The sequence below is a fragment of the Sceloporus occidentalis genome, unplaced genomic scaffold, assembly GCF_023333645.1.
Source record: "Sceloporus occidentalis isolate IW3139 unplaced genomic scaffold, rSceOcc1.0.p SCAF_131, whole genome shotgun sequence".
Lineage (NCBI taxonomy): Eukaryota > Metazoa > Chordata > Lepidosauria > Squamata > Phrynosomatidae > Sceloporus > Sceloporus occidentalis.
In genome coordinates this window covers 1,694,810-1,713,099 of record NW_028317111.1, presented here as the reverse complement: position 1 = coordinate 1,713,099, position 18,290 = coordinate 1,694,810, and the positions used below count along the sequence as shown (strand labels likewise).

General features: G+C 39.4%; 1 protein-coding gene across 1 annotated transcript in view; it reads right to left on the bottom strand.

The window, feature by feature from the left end:
* The window catches only part of PKHD1 (PKHD1 ciliary IPT domain containing fibrocystin/polyductin), a 168,111-nt gene that overhangs the window by 43,535 nt on the left and 106,286 nt on the right, over window positions 1-18,290 (bottom strand). Inside the window, exons 47-48 of the mRNA XM_089499223.1 lie at window positions 7,970-8,098; window positions 1,274-1,411 (exon numbers count right to left, since the gene is read on the bottom strand). Coding sequence (XP_089355349.1) covers window positions 1,274-1,411; window positions 7,970-8,098 — 267 coding nt within the window. The remainder of the gene's footprint in view (window positions 1-1,273; window positions 1,412-7,969; window positions 8,099-18,290) is intronic.

The window sequence follows — 18,290 nt, the reverse complement described above, 5'->3', positions numbered from 1 at the left end:
TTGGATCCCCTACTTTTTTGTTAACCTTATATCTCAATAACAAATAATCTCCAACACGTGGACTTTACATATCTAAAAGCTTACAGAGTCTATAAATAACTGAAAAGTAATTGCATTTCTCATATCCAACTAATGGGCCTTATTGTTACCCTCCCCATGTCAGAATTTTATAGGGAAATGTAACTGAATCAAGCTAATTTTCTGATTTCAATTTCTGGCATTCCATTCAAAGGGATTCAATTATTTTCTATATTTTCTACTAAAAAAAAAAATTTAACTAGAGAGATCTATAGAAAATAATTTAACCGGGTCTTTAAAATTATTCGTGCCAGTATACTCATATTCCTACGAGTACACACTACATTGTTACCTTCCTGTCTTTTTTTGAAGTTTGCGGTAAGTAAAGCAAACTATCCACAACTAACAAAATCAACAGTTAAAACTGTTGACTTGTCCCTAAAAGCAGAGGAGAACCAGTTCATATACCCAGTGGCCTTTCATGTCAACAAATGTGATTGACGACCTCAACAGAATGGACCCTGACAGCGGTGATGCTAAATTATTAAGTCATTTTTCTGCCGAACTTGAGTGGTAAATTTAGCCATAGAGGAACGAGCAAAAGGAGGGCCATGAGGCTTCAGTGCGGATTCACCAATATAGATGTCAATTTTTATTATCATTGTTTACCAAAATCTCATTATCTTCTTCAGATGGATTAAAAATCACATCCCCTTCGGTCATAAATGCGTAGTGAAGGACACGCAGTGACCAAGTGTTAACTAGAGGCCTTGATCACATGGGCTAAACTAATAAAGTGCCATTTTATTTATTTATTATTATTCTTTTAACAAACCAACTAAATAATTCACATAATGATTTTACTGGATTACTTTCAAAAGCTAATAATTTTATATGTGTTGTGGCTATCATGGAATGGTTGCCTAAGAAGAACCTTTGAAGAAGCGCGATGGAGTCCATTTGGCTTTGGACAGAATGCAAGTTTGAAGACACCGGAGAAGTCCCTTGTGCTTCCTTGATTAGGTAATTAACTTCACCTTTTGGCCAATGTGGCGAACATGTCTTTTTTATGTTGATTTGGATGCCCTTTACTCAGGCTGTTGGTAGAGGACAGAGCTCTGAAGATGTGTTAGGATCCATCTCATACTGCGTCATACTGAGGGCTGAACACGTATGTAATATTTCAGAACTTGGATAAAATGTTTAATACGGTGTAAGAGAAAACAAATGAGTGAAATTAATGTTTGTTACTCACCGACTTTGAGTTCCCCTCCTGCTATGAGGATGCAGGCAACACTCAGTAGATTGCTGAATTCTGAAGGAAATTCCAAGGTTCCAAGAACATAGAGGCCCCCCATCCGAGGAAGCACTGTGTCCACCACAACGGTTCTATCTGAAACAGAGACAGAAAAAAGAAAATGGCGTTTTTTTTTTTTTTAGAAAGTAGCTCAAAGGCATAAAACAGAAGACTTGTTTAAATCCTTCTATTTAATTAATACGTTTTTATCTAAAAAGGTATTAATAAATAAAACTAGCACATACAGTGTTTTGGAATAGGCCTCCAGTTACATACAGTAGCTGTCATTTGATGACTGTATAACCCGTACTTAACATCTTAATAAGTAACTCATTTTGATTGCAGAGGAAAAGAACATTTCATGTGGTTAGTAGAGATTTACATATGGGTGCTAACAGGGAGGACTTACAGGAATGCTGTTTGGTATACCAGTTTCATATTAACAGTGCCTGGAACCCCCTCCCAAAAAACCCCCCAATCCAAAGCCAAATATTTTTCCATTCCCTACAGAGTTTGGAGAAAGCAGTCCATAGTTTTTAAGCTGCATGCTGCTTTCTCAGGACAACCGGTGCTGACAGCTTGATCCGGTCCCCAACAGTCGCTAATTTTTTTAGCCAAGAATGGTAGAACAAGTAGAGTAAATCAAGTGGCCCTCACCCAGAAAGATCACTGTTCGGTATCTGGTCTCTGTAGAGAGGTGTACTGATGATGGCTAGCTACAGAAAAACTAGCTGTAATCTCAACAGATACATCTTCTAATACAGTGTCTGGTACCTGTCTAGAGCCTCATAGTATCTTCTTATTAAGTGGGTCTTCCATCTTATATCTTCTATAAGACTTATCCTGAAGCACACAGTTGGGTTATTGTAGTTCGAGCACAGTACTATTATTGTATAGAAAATAAGATGGTGTTTACCAACAGTCATTGGCCGTGGGTAAGGAGCCCACATCACATAGACCTGAATCTCCCCAACCAGCCAATGATCCCCACTGTCCACTAAAGCGGTGGGATAGCTACGCAGGTAAGTTGCCCCAAAAACCAGGACACTTGGGAGTTCTGTATCAAAGGTATTTGAATAATATGGGAAGCTGTAACTGTCAGAAAGTTGACTGGGGGTGGATCTAACCCCATATATTTAGCATAAGGTAACAGACCCAGGACCATGTAAAACATCAGGACAAGGGCTAATTCATCATCTGCCCCAGTTTATTAACCTATCACGCACCTTGATTTAAAACATCTGAACCCTGTGCTGTTTGATATTCAAAATTGGTTATGCTAATTGCTTAAGATTTCATAGGGGAGGCTCGGGAAAGTCCACTCGCTGGCCATTCAAGTCTATTCGGAGCTAGCCCTACCCCTATGTGCAACTAGTCCTGATCCGAGGGGGGCAACTTCACTGCGTCTATAACGAGCATTCTCGTTAACTAAATCCCACATCATTCTATGCAGTGAATAAACCCATGGTGTTTACCATAAAGGGGTTTATTCCCTGAAGGCAGCCCTGGATAATGCACAGTTCATCTCGCTGATTTAATTATGCATTATATGGGGCCTACCAAGCACTTCTTGCAGGACAAACTCATTAGGAGCGTCATTTTATAAAGGCGCAAAAAATTTCCAAAAATGACACTTCTTGATATTTTGAACACATTTTTAGTTAAGCTAAAAGCAAGTATGGAAAATATTCCCCTGAAAAAGTATTGGATTTTTGGATGTTAAAAATGACAAACTGGGTTGGGCAGCTGTTGCACAAAACAAAACAAAAAAAGAAAAATGAGAAAAACAATAAATGTATTGTTTCAAGAATCTCTAATAAAACTCACATCAACGGCACTTTAAAACAATTGTCTTAATACGAGTAGCAACCATTGAAGGGAAAAAAAAAAAATCACTAAAAGTAGGGCTACAAAATTCGGTTTTAATATGGTAATTCGCAGGTATATGATGAATGCTAAGTCTACAATTTTGAGAACTCACTAATGACTCCGGCACGAACATCAAATGCCTTTGATCAGTCTTATTTCGATATAAAGAAAATCATAGCACGCTATTCAATGGAAATCAGGTCTAACAGAAGAACTATTATGTAAGAAACAGTACTTTGGCATTCATCTCTTCAAACAGAGAAAGTTCAAAGAAAAATACAAAATGAATAACAGAGTGGATTCCACTACTAAAAAAAAAAAAAAAAAAAAAAAAAAAAGTGCCCGAGGCTACGTGATATCATATCTATACCCTTCAAAACAACATTCCATAACTCGGAATTAGAACATATTTTCATTTGTGCCGATATGTCTTGTGTCAGAAATGTGTCATATTGAAAATCTGGAGGCATATCTCTTCAATTTGGGGTTTTAAGGTAGCTTCAGTAATATTTTTCATTATCTGGAGTTGGGATGGCAGCTAACCAGCGCGGCTCCAGAACAAAAGGAAGAGATATCCGGACGCACAACTGTCAGCGATAAGGGATAGTTTATGCAAACGATCGCCCGGCTATTTTCCCGGTGAATGAAAAAATAAATAAATAAATCTAAAACTGCAAAAAAAATATATATATATAAAAAAAAAAAAAAAAAAAAAAAAAAAATGGGAACATTACTAAATATCAAAAGTAGGATTTTATAGGATTCTGTGTATGGTCCAGTTACATATTGAATAAATAATAAAGATGAGTGGTTTCAGGCGTGCCTTTATTGCTATTGGATAATACTTATATTCCACAAGCAGTCCATGAGGTTTCCCCTTATCCGAATGCCAGCCACGTACGGTTAAATGGTTCTAGTAGGTCAACCACGTGTCTGTGGTGGCACTTTTTATCTACCCTCGTCATTGCGCAATGCAAACATTTTGCTTAATATGTCTTGATAATTTTAATCCCGTAAACTAATCAACATTGTAGACGCCCTCCCTACACTCTCCCAAAAAATGTTGATATCCTTCTGAAGATGGAAGAACCACAACCTCTTTCTCTGACAGCATAGCACCCCACACTGTAGACCAGACCTGGGCAAAGCACGGCCCGCGGGCCACATCCGGCCCGCTGAATAGCTCGGACCGGCCCGCAAAGAGTGTCCTGGTGACTCACCAATGAGTCCGGTGTCCCCCCCCCGCCCCGGTCACTTACCTTAAACTCCTGTGTTGGAAGCGTTTGTCTCGGGTGCCGGCGCTTTACGCTGGGCGCCGGCATATGACGTCAGACGCCGGCGATCAGCAGTGAAGCGCCGGCACCCGAGACAAACGCCTCACGCTTCCAACACAGGAGTTTAAGGTAAGTGACCGGGGCGGGGGGGGGGAGATACTGAGAAGGGGGGGTTAGGGAGTTAGAGGGGAGATACTGAGAAGGGGGGTTAGGGAGGGAGGTCTTACTGTGTGTGTGTGTCTTACTGTGTGTGTGTGTGTATCTTACTGTGTCTGTCTTACTGTGTCTTACTGTGTCTGTGTGTGTCTCACTGTGTCTGTGTGTGTCTCACTGTGTCTGTGTGTGTCTCACTGTGTCTGTGTGTGTCTCACTGTGTCTGTGTGTGTCTCACTGTGTCTGTGTGTGTCTCACTGTGTCTGTGTGTGTCTCACTGTGTCTGTGTGTGTCTTACTGTGTCTGTGTGTGTCTCACTGTGTCTGTGTGTGTCTCACTGTGTCTGTGTGTGTCTCACTGTGTCTGTGTGTGTCTCACTGTGTCTGTGTGTGTCTTACTGTGTCTGTGTGTGTCTCACTGTGTCTGTGTGTGTCTTACTGTGTCTGTGTGTGTCTGTGTGTGTCTCACTGTGTCTGTGTGTGTCTCACTGTGTCTGTGTGTGTCTCACTGTGTCTGTGTGTGTCTCACTGTGTCTGTGTGTGTCTTACTGTGTCTGTGTGTGTCTTACTGTGTTCATAGCTTATTCAGTTATTGTAATAAATATTTTAGCCCATTTTTTAGCTCAAAATATTTTTTCCTTTTTTTTCTCCTCTAAAATCTAGGTGCGTCTTATCAGCAGGTGCGTCTTATAGAGCGAAAAATACGGTATGCACTCCGAAGCCTTGTTCATTTTGTTCACTTCTGTGCTGTGCTAATAGTTATTCAGGCCTTACTTATTCAAGCACCTCTACCAATGACGTAGGCTTGAATAACTTTATTAAACAGCACATAAGTTAACAAAATGGACAAGGCTTCGGAGTTTGTAGTTTGTAGAGGTCTGGCCCTCTAAAACCATTCCAATTTCTCATGTGGCCCCATGGGAAAATTAATTGCCCACCCCTGCTGTAGACCATTCTAAGTTTCCTACATTATGCCATCATGTACATGTGAATGTATATAAGAGTGTAGTGTTGGCATGTGTGCATAGTGTGTTGTGTGTGTTACTGTATGGCATTTGCATGTGTGTATTGGTGTATGGGGTTAGCATGTGATGTTAGTGAGTTTGTGTTATGTCAGTATGGTGTAACACCAAGTGTATGGTGTTAGCATGAGTGTGTGTGGGTGTCAGCGTATAATGTTATCGTGAGTTTGTCCGTGTATAGTGTTGGTGAGCCTAGGGTTGGTCATGCTTGGGAGGGGGAGAGGAGCAGCAGGAGAAAGCGTGTGCATGTAAGTGTACGGTGGTAGAGTGAGTGGGTGTTTAAGAGATTTTGTGTGTCAGTATGCATGTGTGCTAGTTATAGGGGGGCCATAAAGAAATTAACCCAGATGCCCCTACCCATAGGCTTGCCCCAGTTCTCACAAGGTGTGCTTATGGGAAGATCTTAAGGCAGAGTGATGGATGGAGCAATGAGTGAGACTGTGGGATGGACATGGGGCCAAGGCATTTAGCCCCTGCTGGGCCGCAAGATTTCCGATTTGCTCCCTGCAGAAAACCCCTCAACTGAAGATTTACTGGTCACATGAGGTGTATGAAAGGGAAGGGGTTAAGGGTACACGGTGATACACCCAAACCCAGCAAACATTCTAAGCTCCTAGAAAAAAGGGACATCAGGGGAGGAAGGAGGGAGAGAGGAACCTGGGTCTCAAAAAGGACTGTGTACCTTACTACCATACCTGGGAACACATTCTGGAACCAACTCCTTCCCCGTTCTACCCCACTGTGATTATATACAAGACTCCCAAGAGGTGCTTTTGCTCCCAGTATGCCATGGTCAATATCTCTGATTGAATGCAGGTGACTCAATTGTGTATCTTTAATAATGAGAAGTCAAGGTTTCCATGAGGACCGGTATTACAGCCATTTGGGTAACATGTTTGGCGAGTCACTGCGTAGAATATTAATGATGGGCTATTACAGGCTTAATATGTCAAGGGTCTCAGGGACAGCTCTTTTAGAAAGTTCCTAGGTATGTTTACACCCGCAACCCAATCAATGTTTAGAATCGAAACTATGCAGTGCAATTTTTTTATCAAAGAAACAAAACTCATATTTATGTAAAAGATATGTACAGAAAGGGGAGCACAGCCTGAAGAGCATAAAAGGCAAATTCACATTCAGATTCCCTAAAAATAATAATGACCAATAAGTAGAAAGAGCAAGAAATCAGCGCATCCCCAGCGAATACCATTCAAAAAACACCCGAAGCATAAATATTGGTGATTCCGTCACACTGTATGGCCGTATATAGCTTAACCTGCCACTACTGAGCAGCCCACCTGCCGCACAGGTGCCTCATTAATGGAGTCCAGAGACGGCTTTAGAGTATCAAAGGGTTAAAATGTGGTTCAGTCCCACCGATTCAGCTCCCTAGTAAAGCAATATAGCTGTGAAAAATTAGTGGCGGGCAAAGCAATATATGGCCATATATAGTGACGTTATCCCCAATATTTAAAATAAAAACTCCTATGCCACAGATACGTGTTTTTTGAATGGTATTTGATGGCTATTAATTTTCTTATATTTATGTGAAAGATTTTTTTTTGCAAAGCTCATATATTTTTAAAATGTACATTTTATATCCTGGATTCATTTACAAACAGCTGTGGGCTATGAAAGCTCTTTTAATTCTGTATTTTATTTTTTAAATTAAATAAATAAATAAATATATATATATCAAATTTTTTTTTACAGTCGCCAGCTCTAATGAGAATATAGTGTTTCCAGCCAGGCCCCAAAGGGTTAATTTGGTAGTTTATATTGTACCATCCTTTGTCTTTTTGCCGAGAGAGTAAAATATTTTGACTTCCTGTCTGTAATGAACGCATAATTCTAGCAAAACTAAATCATAAAAAGGGAACAAAAAAAAAAAAAAAGGGGACAGCGAAACCGAAGTAAAGATTGTAAAATCCCTATTTTCTTAGATCAATCAAAATGACATATCAGATAATACACTTTTTATTCCTTTTAAGCCAGAGGGAGGTTGTAGTGATTTGCCAAGTACCTCGGTAATGGAATGATTAATATCCCGCACATTTACTGCTCATTTTCCACCTTAAAAAAAAAAAAAAAAGTCCCTTACATCTGCAAGAGATAACATATTACGGGCAAAGAGACTCGCTCGTTCCAGCAGAGACTGGGTGGTTTGTAAAAAAAATAAAAAAATAAAAAATTAAATTACATTTCAAAAAAAATAATAAAAATATTTGCAAGCCCAAAGCAAAATAATTGTAGTCAAAATATAAAACAACCACCTCCAATAAGCGATCTTACGGTCAAGGCGGTGAGCTCATGTAAGCTTGTTTTAAATTGACTCACTTGGTAAGATGATGACATCATCTCCAGTCTGTGGGATCCTCGCTCCAAATCCTCCCCACCCTTCCCCGACTCCGTCCCAAGACTGCGGAAGGGACCACTTTAAAGCCGGATGAGGTAACGGGCTTGGCGCTGGAAAATAGAAATTCATAGAAAACTAATTGGAGGTATTAGCGGGGTAATTCCATCCATCTGCCTATGTTGTGAGAGCTCGGATATCTATCTATAGTCTGTCTTTAGGTATCTGTGTCTACCTAAAATGTATATGTTCTATATCTATATGTACCCATATACTGATCTACCTATAATCTACCTTCTTTATCTATATCTGGCTACACCTATCTACTCAAATTATATGTATAAATATATATATATATATATATATATATATATATATAATTTAGAATCTAATGACTATAAAATAAATATTGTAGTTGTGAAAAGACGTTATTTCAGTTATTTCATGATTGACATAGACGAGCAATAATTTGTGGTATGATTTCACGGCAGCCCTACCCATGCGAGGGATGTTATTTCAAGTTGGTGTCAAAATAAAACCCTTTTCCAAAAATAAGAATATGAAGAAGCGGCGCGATTAAATAAACACGTTTCTGACAAGATTGAGACATTTAACGCAGACATTTGATGACATTTCATAATATTTAAACCTTAAGTTACTAAACAATTCAAGGAAGGAGAATTACGGTTAAATCGGAGGTGATTATGCGTCCCGTGGCTGAGTGCGTTTAGACTCTGGGCTGGGGAGCGTGGTTTGGTTAATCCTACTACTAAATACTAGTACCAATAATAATACTGATACATAAATCCTTTGCCGTTTAGACATTGTTGATATATAAACGATCTGCCGTTTGTATATGCAGCCATGCTTATGACCACAACGCCCTCTTCAGTGTTTTAAATGTTGGGTCATATGGAATTACGCTCCTTCCAACAGTCCTAGTTTTCCCAAGGAAGTCCTGATTTCTCTGCACTGTGCCGATGTTACGGGCAGCGCTTTTCTGGGCAGTAAGGTTATGGGGTGGTTGGGGAGATCTCTCCTTGACCATCCAAGGGATTTGTAACATGGGTGGAGCATACCCCCTCCCCCGGTGAATGTCAGGGGGCGGAGCATGGTAGGTAGAGCCTCTGCACATGCACACAGCTCTGCACATGCACACAGCTCTGCACATGAACACAGCTCTGCACATGCACAGTATGTATTGTCCCAGACACCTGAGAATGAAATTGGGACCATGTGATTGCGGTCCTTAGGTTATAGGCTAGAGTGGCAAAATTGTGAAGCGAGGTGGCAATTTGAATATGGCGGTGGGTGGACTCATCCACTTCCAGTACAAGGGGGGGGTTGGGTAGGAAATATATATTTTTTATTTTACAAGATAATATGCATTTATTCAGTGAAAACAGACAATTCCGCACCTGCTGCTGGGGTCGCCGGCCCGCGTCCCTCCGCGGAAAGCGTCACTCGTACAAGCCCTTCACCTGCGACTTAAATATAGAAAAAAACAAACACATATCACACATCTGCCGGGAACGATTCCGGAAACGGTTGGAAAGGATCGCCAAGAACGCTCGCTATCAGATAATCTCGGTGTCTATTAATAATTCTGCGTTTCTCCGGCGTTCTGACCATCTGCAGATAATTTGCTCGGTCTGGCTCCTGCAATCCTGCTTTAATATATTTCTTTAAAAAATCTGATTTATTCGGAAACGGCGAACAACATCAAAGACAAATGGAAACAATCTGCAGATATCTATATCCGCTAAATGTCAAGCGCTATTATTTTAGGGGTCTCTGAAATTATTAATTATGCTTTGTAGTCAAATGGTTACAAAATACAAGAGGATATCACATATAAGGGAATAAGCGAGGCTTCAAGATGATCCGTCAGGCCCGGAAATTAAAAGACACAACAGCCACGGCCAAGCTCCGCAAGATTTAAGTAAACGGCTTCTGACTTCACCTTAAAAAGACTTGCTAAGTGTGTGAAGATACCCAGCATACCTCCCAACTGTATAATTTTCTGTAAAACAGTCCCATTGTCCTACTTTTGCAGCCACGGGAGATCACCGGCCGGTTGGGGAGATCGGGGAGGTATGGCGCTCCGAAGCTGGCCCTTTGCGTAGAGTGAGGTGTTGGGGTGGGGGTATGATTCAGTATTATTCACAAATATCCACTTTAAATTACTGATACTTTTTTTATATATATATATATAAAAAAAAAAGAATAAAAAAAAAAAAAAGACATTCTTCCTGCAGGAAATTCTGCAAAAACATCTAAATTCACCGCATTTCTCGCAAGCATATTAAAAACCTCCAGAATCAAGCAATAAAGAGTAAAACATAGAGCATCCCATGAGCAGAAAGTAAGGGAACGTTACTGTATTTTGGCCAAACTACGTCTGATCTGCCGGCAAATTCTGAACAAGCTAAACATTTTCCAGCTTAAGAATGATGTTTCCTTGCACAATTTATATGTTTAAGTAAAAATCAACTTAAATATCAAATGCAGTTATGTATAATTATTAAAACCTGTTATATGGATTTTTTAATAAAATCAAAATAAAATTTTATAAAAATGAAACACGTATCGAGTCCTTGGGAATCAGTAATTTTTTTTCTGATTTTCCATCATTTTGAACGCTGGGAATATTGGAGTCACTTTCTCTGTTAAAATACTCTGCATAATTTAGGAGCCATTTGCTTCACATCAATCTTTTTTTGGTTTAATTTTCCCCCATAGTTCCCATAGAAACCATGCACATATAAAAATGACTTGAAGTTTATGCGCCAACACCTATATATACCTATAATATTTTTACGGCAACTTCTTCCTGCCTCATATATTGGTAGGAGAGAGAGCAGCACTGGGAACTCCCCAGACATGATTATTCTGGCCACTTGCCAAATGCCCATGTGCATTGAGGGTCTCAGTAGACCCCCATAGAAATCTCCCATGTCCGATCACAGAAGCCAACCGGGCGCTGGTACTTCTCACTTGCTCCGTCCCGAGCAGGAGATGGATTCAGCCAAAACGTATCTCCTGCGGGGTACTAGAGCTGGGCAGAGAGGTAAACATCCAAAATGTATAGCGAGGGTTCCCGTCATCCCCCCTATACATTTGCATGAGAAAACAAAAAAACTAATTGCAAGGTAACACTTGCTTTAAAGTGCATACGGTGGCTGGAGTGTATCTTTAAAAGACTGCTGGGACAGGTTGTGGTGGATGGACAGAAGATCCAAACACCATCGTGAGATGGTCACCTTCACACGTGTTTACTAATTGTAAGGGCCACTGAATGCTTAGGATCGCCATAACTGCTCAAATGTATGGAATATGGAACAGGTAAAGCATACGATTCATATCTATCAATTCATTGTATTATTAATAGCCATCCTAGATGTTGACAGTAGATGCTGGACCATCCAATCAACCCATTTGACTTCAAATCCTGAATCTGCCGCATTGCCCTATTTGTTCTTTTTTTTTTTTTTTAAATTCATGGAAAACTATTCAAATTAAACTCTTACAAATTACACTCTCATCTGAAAACTACCTCAACAAACAAATATCATGTATTCTAGATCTAGAACACACGGAATTTTGGACACATTCCTAAAACTCATATACTGATCATAATCAAATTACATTGTGATATAAGTAGCATTTCTTCATTCAGTTGCTTGCTCCCCCCACCCCCCGAAATAAAGATTGCCCAGGAGCTTACTATGAGAATTGCGTATAAGGTTTTTTAAAAAATATATGTCCCCATTTATCAAATGACTACAAATCATTAAAATACAAAGTTTATATTTAATTACCTGGGGGTGGAGGGAGAAAATCCATAAAATGTTGCACCATTAATTCCCCTCGAAAGAAAAAAGTTCCATTTTTAACTAATATTTTCGGCAATATAGGCAGTATATTTGAAAGCTTTTTAAATGATCTATCGGCTCGTGTAAAATAATGTATAGCGTAACATTATAAAGTATCACATACTGCTTAACTCCACCAATCTACATAAGAATGAGAACAATATATATTACATACATACGCACACACATACACATACTCATACTCAAATACAATTCTTCTGATGAAGCCAGCATGCGCTATTCCCATTGGGTTTATTATAATAATCGGTGGGTTTAGAACAGGAATTTTCTATACCATCTTTCCCACCCCAGTGATAAAGAAGAGGTAAACTGTATGGAGATCGCGAGTAATTATTATATATATATTTTTTAGCCAAGGCTTGTGTTTTTATTAATGATCTTGAAAATGCAAAATCTAGGCTAGTTACACAGTTTTATCAACCGCATTCCCTTCATAATTTGTAAGAATGACTGAGTGGTCGGGATTTCATGGTTATAATGAAGAGTAAATAAAAGTTATATTCAATTTCTTTTAGTTTCGTGGATTATATATATGTGAACATATACACTCTACAGCATATCTTCCGACAGTCTGGGTTTTCATGGCACAGTCCCAGGTTCCTGTGGTTATTCCGAAATGGTGGGCAGTAGCCACACAGACCCACTTTTCTTGGTGCTCCCACCCACATGTGGAGCCGGTTCTGCTCCTCCTCACCGATTTGGACACCTGAAGGGTATGCTGCAGCGTCCAGGAGACCACTGCTGCTCTAATGTATCCCAGATGTATAAATTCCTATTGAATTACCATTCCATGCGTTAAAGTGTAATGAAGAATACTGCATAATGATAAATAAGGGAAAACTAGAGATTTCTAATGTATTACATGCCAGTAGCTATTTTGTTGAGCACTTATAGAGCTTACAGCCATCTACCGGGCTAAAACACAAAGCCCAGAATGCATTACCAAGATAGAACACTAAATAAATTACATCACTTGTTACTAATATGTTCCGATGATGACCAAGAGGATTATATTGGTAGTGGCGCATGGCCATCCATATCCTGAAAGGTGTCTCTGTGCCCCAGCATTACTAATCCTCCAATTCATACAGATTTTGCCCAAAGGTCTGTTTCAAAAGAGCAATCTTTAGAATATGCCTCACGATACCCATTGTTTTGTTTGACTTTGTACCCTGAAGCTCGAACGGAATAGTTTCCAAACCGCGATTGCCCTGGAACATGCCGGCGTATTTATCATTTCTGTTAATGTTGTTGTAAAATCCCATTATATCTTAACATTGATTGATGCTTAGTTTATATAAAGTGTTACCCCCGTGGTTACAAATAAAATATCTCAAGAGGTGAGCTGCACGATGCAATTGTTTGCCGGAGGAAGGTGGGCGCACGGTGGGGGGGGGGTTATAGGAATAAGATATATGGTTAAAAGCTGGAGGTCTGCTTGTGTTATGCACAAACGCGTGATGGATTCGGTAAGCGCTTCCATACCTGGTGGCTTTTGGTTATAATCTAGTTCCATCTCTCACTTCTGCACCAATGTAGTCGATCGTTAACATTTAAATCAAAGGGACCGCTTTCACAAAATATCCCTATATTCAGGGCTGGCTTTAACGCAGGGCATAAGGGCTAGTTGTCCTGGGCCAAGGCTTACCATGAAGGCTTATGTCAGCGGCCCATAGGGTCTTCTAATAGCCAACATAATACGGAGGTCTGAGTTATTGATGGCACAGAGCTCTCTACTAATGCGTCCTCTCTCTGCAGTATGTGTATCCAAATTCAACTAAATATATGTATTAGAAACCCACCATATGTGTATACCATAGGAGCCGCAATCTTTAAATCTTGTTCTTGTGATCTGCATGATTATTCCTCCCTATTGTTACCTCTCTGCCACTTGATGGATACTGGGAGCTTGCCATGTCAATGCCTGGGAGATTGAGTACTTGACTCGAAAGGCGTCACCTTATGCCACAGATCTCAGCTTCCCCGAGTTAAACTTTTAAGCTAAATATCCCATGATTTCCCATGTTACGTTAATGAATAAAAAAAAGAAATAGATCATTTAAAAAAATGTATTTAGTTATTCCAGGCACCCTGATGGCTCCAATTAAAAACTCAGCAACATGGAGGGTCAACTGAACTAATATGTGTGGGGGGGGGAAGAGTACTTCGATAGATGTCCATGAGGTTCCTTCTGACAAATCCAATACCAAAACACCTTCGAATAGACAGGCCACAGTTTACTGAATCTACGGCACACAGAAGATTCCTAAATGTTCTCGCCATGTAATTCTGGAAGTGTAGGATCTAGAACATGCAATATTCCATACCATATCCAAACCTCACAATGCGACCAATTTAATTCTTCACCAATGGGATATTTAAGTTTCTTCTTGACAATCATCAGATTCTGTCAGGAAAAAAACACTCCACAGAAATAAGGATCTTATCAAAATTTCACTTTATAAACTAATGGAGAACAATACAAGTGGGAAGTTAATAAAAACCTATCCCAGGGAGTATGAAGTTTTTGTTTTTTTATGGTGAAGATAGATGACTGCATATGCATTATTTTCTGTAAGCACTATGCTATCAAACATGGATGGATGAGGGTCAAATTTCTTGGAGGCTCGAAAGGCATTTGTTGAGACCAAAATTCTTCTGGGGACGAAATCGGGATGGGGATTTAGTTTTGGGACCCTTTGTTGAATCTCATATGCATAATGTAATCATGAAAAATACATATTTATTCGGTTATCCTTTGTGTTACTGATATAATGCTTCACAAAGCTGTTAGTAGAATTTTGTAAATTTTTTTTTTTGATAATTCAGATTCGGTAATTCAATGGACGCAACTATGGAATGAAACGGATATATACAGATTGAATCTGATAAAATGGGAGAATGATCTAGGATTGTGTGCTTTTTCATTTTCATGCCCAAATAAACTGAAGTGGAACTTTTCAGAAGATTTCCAGGGCCTATGAAAGAGAATCCTGATGGCTTTCCTATTTACACCGCTGTTTTCTCTACATAGTCATCCTTTGCTTTTTTCTGACACAAACATTTGTCCATTCTTCTTTTTAACAGATCAATAAATAGTTCTCCCAAGAAAAAAAAAAAGTATAACATAGAAGGAAAACAATAAAAGAGAACCTCCACAAACAGAACGAGCAACTGAAGCAATGGATTGGTAAGAATTGGCTTCACAGATGTAGGTCCTAAAGTGAATTCACAAGCCGCGGGTACCATATGCCATGAAAGAGCGTTGTGGTCTTTCAGACTATGGCTGCGAGACCTTTAGTTGTCCTCCTATATACCTCCAAAGCATCTGAGATCAACAAAAAACGCAGTCGACGAGCTGCAGTGGTGGAAAGGACCTACGGTTGACATCAAGACTCGCTGGACTGAATGATTCCAAGCATTAACAGCTAACAGACATTCTTTGAGAATATTGCATGCGAAGAATATCTTAAATCAGAATATCGAATGGGAGGTGCAATTGCAACATTAAAAAAACAAACCGTCCTATGACAATGAACACCTTCAAACAGTAAATCATACTTCTTACAAAAATAGATAACTCAACGTTACTTCTTATCCAGACAAACTGTCTTCTCTACACATCCTTCTATATAGATGGAACGTCCTTAAATATTTCAAAGTAATACAGTGCGGGGTCAGCCCCGTGGTCCCAGTACGGAATTTACAGGCGGGGCAGGCTTGGCTACTGGGGAATAAAGCGAAAATGAGTTCGTTTTGTTTTAGCCCCAGGCAAACATATGTTTGCTCCAGGCAATTGAACGCCTAAAGACTGTGCAATAGTCACACTTTAGCGCCCTCTTGTGATAAAGTTGAGTATGACATCATTTAGGAGCCCAAGAATGATGAGAGAGCATACCTGTCAACATTTGAAATGGCCAAAAAGTTTTTTGGGTTTTTTTTTTTTTTTATTTTTTTTTAAAGGGGCATGGCTAGAGGATGGACTTTACTAAGACTTTTCATGCAATTTTGTGATCTACTAATTTTTATTTATGCGAGTACATTTAAAAGAAAATAATTCTCAATTTATAAAAAAAAAAAAGTAGCGTTTATCAATTTAATATTTCTAATGTTGGAAAATAAAAAAATATATATATAGACAAATATTAAAAGGTTTTCGTTTTGTTAAAGGTCAATGTGAACTTATCTGCAAAAAATGCTTTAATACAGCAGAAAACTTATTAAAAACTGAAGTTTACTTTCAATTATGTTATGGCCATTTGGGGCAGTCGACTATTCACTTGTATTTTCTGTTTTCCATGCTAGTTGTTAATATTCTACAAAGACTTAAACAAGACTTTAAATACAAGTTGAAAAGCCGATCAGGATAAGCAAATTCAGGGGAACAGGAGACAAGAAAAGGTAAATTAAAAATCTGATTCTAATCAAAATTTGCCATACAATCAAAAAACGTGGACAATGGCTGTCATGTTCCAATTTTTAGCAGCTTTTTCGTGTCATTTTTAATTCCAGTAGAAGCAAAAACCAACTATCCCCCATTTATATATTTTGTTAATACAAGTGTTTTTTTTTTTTTAATGAAGAACAGAAATAGTGATTGCATGGTATCAAATATTTCCACCGGTTTGGTAAAAGGAACATTTCAGTATTTGTTTTGTTATTCCAGCTTCAATATATATATATTAGAAAGCCGGTCTCAAGTTTTAATATTTTTTTATATTTCCATTTAACACTTTTTTTTTTTTACAATTAAAAAAGCAAACAGTTATACATTTTGATCGCGTAAACAAGTTGTGCCGTTACTTCTAATTCTATAGGGATTTAATGAAATACTTCTAAAATAGATTCTTTAAAAACAAGCAAATTTTTTTTAATAAATGTACAATAAAATACTGAAGTAGACATGAAAGGCCAATAAAACTACACCTGTATTGTAAGCACCCATTATTTAGTATAGGTATCGCATCAGCCTCCACGATAAAAAAAAAAATGTCATTAACATCCCTAAATATAGGGTTTGTTCAAAATGAACCTTTTAGGGTGTAGTTCCTGCACCTAAAAACATCAAATGTTTTCCACTAATATCTAAGACTTTAACAGGAAAAAGCCCTACATATACTGCTAATGCGATAAAAATAAATCATAATAACAAATTAGAATGAAAAATAACATTTTGGTTTGATATTACAGCACAGGAGTGTTCCCACTGGTGTTAAATTCTTTACTATGTAAAATAGTGGATATCAATGTTTACGTCTCTTCCTTCGCAGTCCTTAACCATTATTCAAGATTAATTTATACAAAATATTACTTACAATATTCAGCCTCTGGATTATACCGTATTTGCTCGATTATAAGACGAGGTTTTTTTCAGAGCAAATGCTCTGAAAAATACCCCTCGTCTTCTAATCGGGGTCGTCTTCTAATCAGACCTCAAATAGAGTCTGATTAGGAGACTAAGATCCAGATCCCCCGCACCGCTGCAGGGGACCTGGATCCTCCTGTCTCACCCCCCCCCCCCATCATACACACACTTACCGGTGCTTCCTGCTGTATTGCCGGGGCAGCGGGTTGACGTCTACGCGATCCGCGTAGACAACGTCCGCTGCAGCCGGAAGGAGGTGTGGCTAGCAGCGGGGGTTGTCTGCGTCCGTCGCGCAAACCTTCCCCGACTGTCAGAGATCAGAGTTCCCCGCACCGGTGCGGGGAACTCTGATCTCTGACAGCCGGGGAAAGTATACGCGACGGACGGATACAAACCCCCGCTGCCAACTCCACCTCCTTCCGGCTGCAGCAGAAGGCGACGTCAACCCGCTGCCCCGGCTGGAAGCACCGGTAAGAGAGGGCTGAGAGGGGAGGGGAGGGGAGAGTGTGTGTGTGTGTGTGTTAGTTAAATGGGGGTATAGGGTGTGTGTGTGTGTGTGTGTGTGTGTGTGTGTGTGTTAAATGGGGGCATAGGGCATTTCTGGAGTGGCGTTAAGGGGGCATTTAATAGAGCACTCTGCCTCCTGAAATGCCTTATACACCTATATGCCACTCTGCCCCATAATATGCATTTTAACCCCCTAAATGCCAGAATGGGATATAGGGGTATAAGGCATTTCTGGAGGCAGAGTGGCATATAGGGGTATAAGGCATTTCTGGAGGCAGAGTGGCACATAGGGGGTCAAAAGGCATACCATGGGGCACAGTGGCATATAGAGGGTTAAAAGGCATATCATGGGCCACAGTGCCATATTGGAGTGGCAAGCCTGGGGGCAGATGTGCGTAACTGGGGGACAGGTTGGAAAATACAAGAAATAAAAACAAAAAATTTTTTTCTCAATCATAGCTTTTATTAAAAAAAATAGTTTACATGAATTAACATTTACTGGTAAAACTTTTTTCCTTTAGGGTCGTCTTATATTCA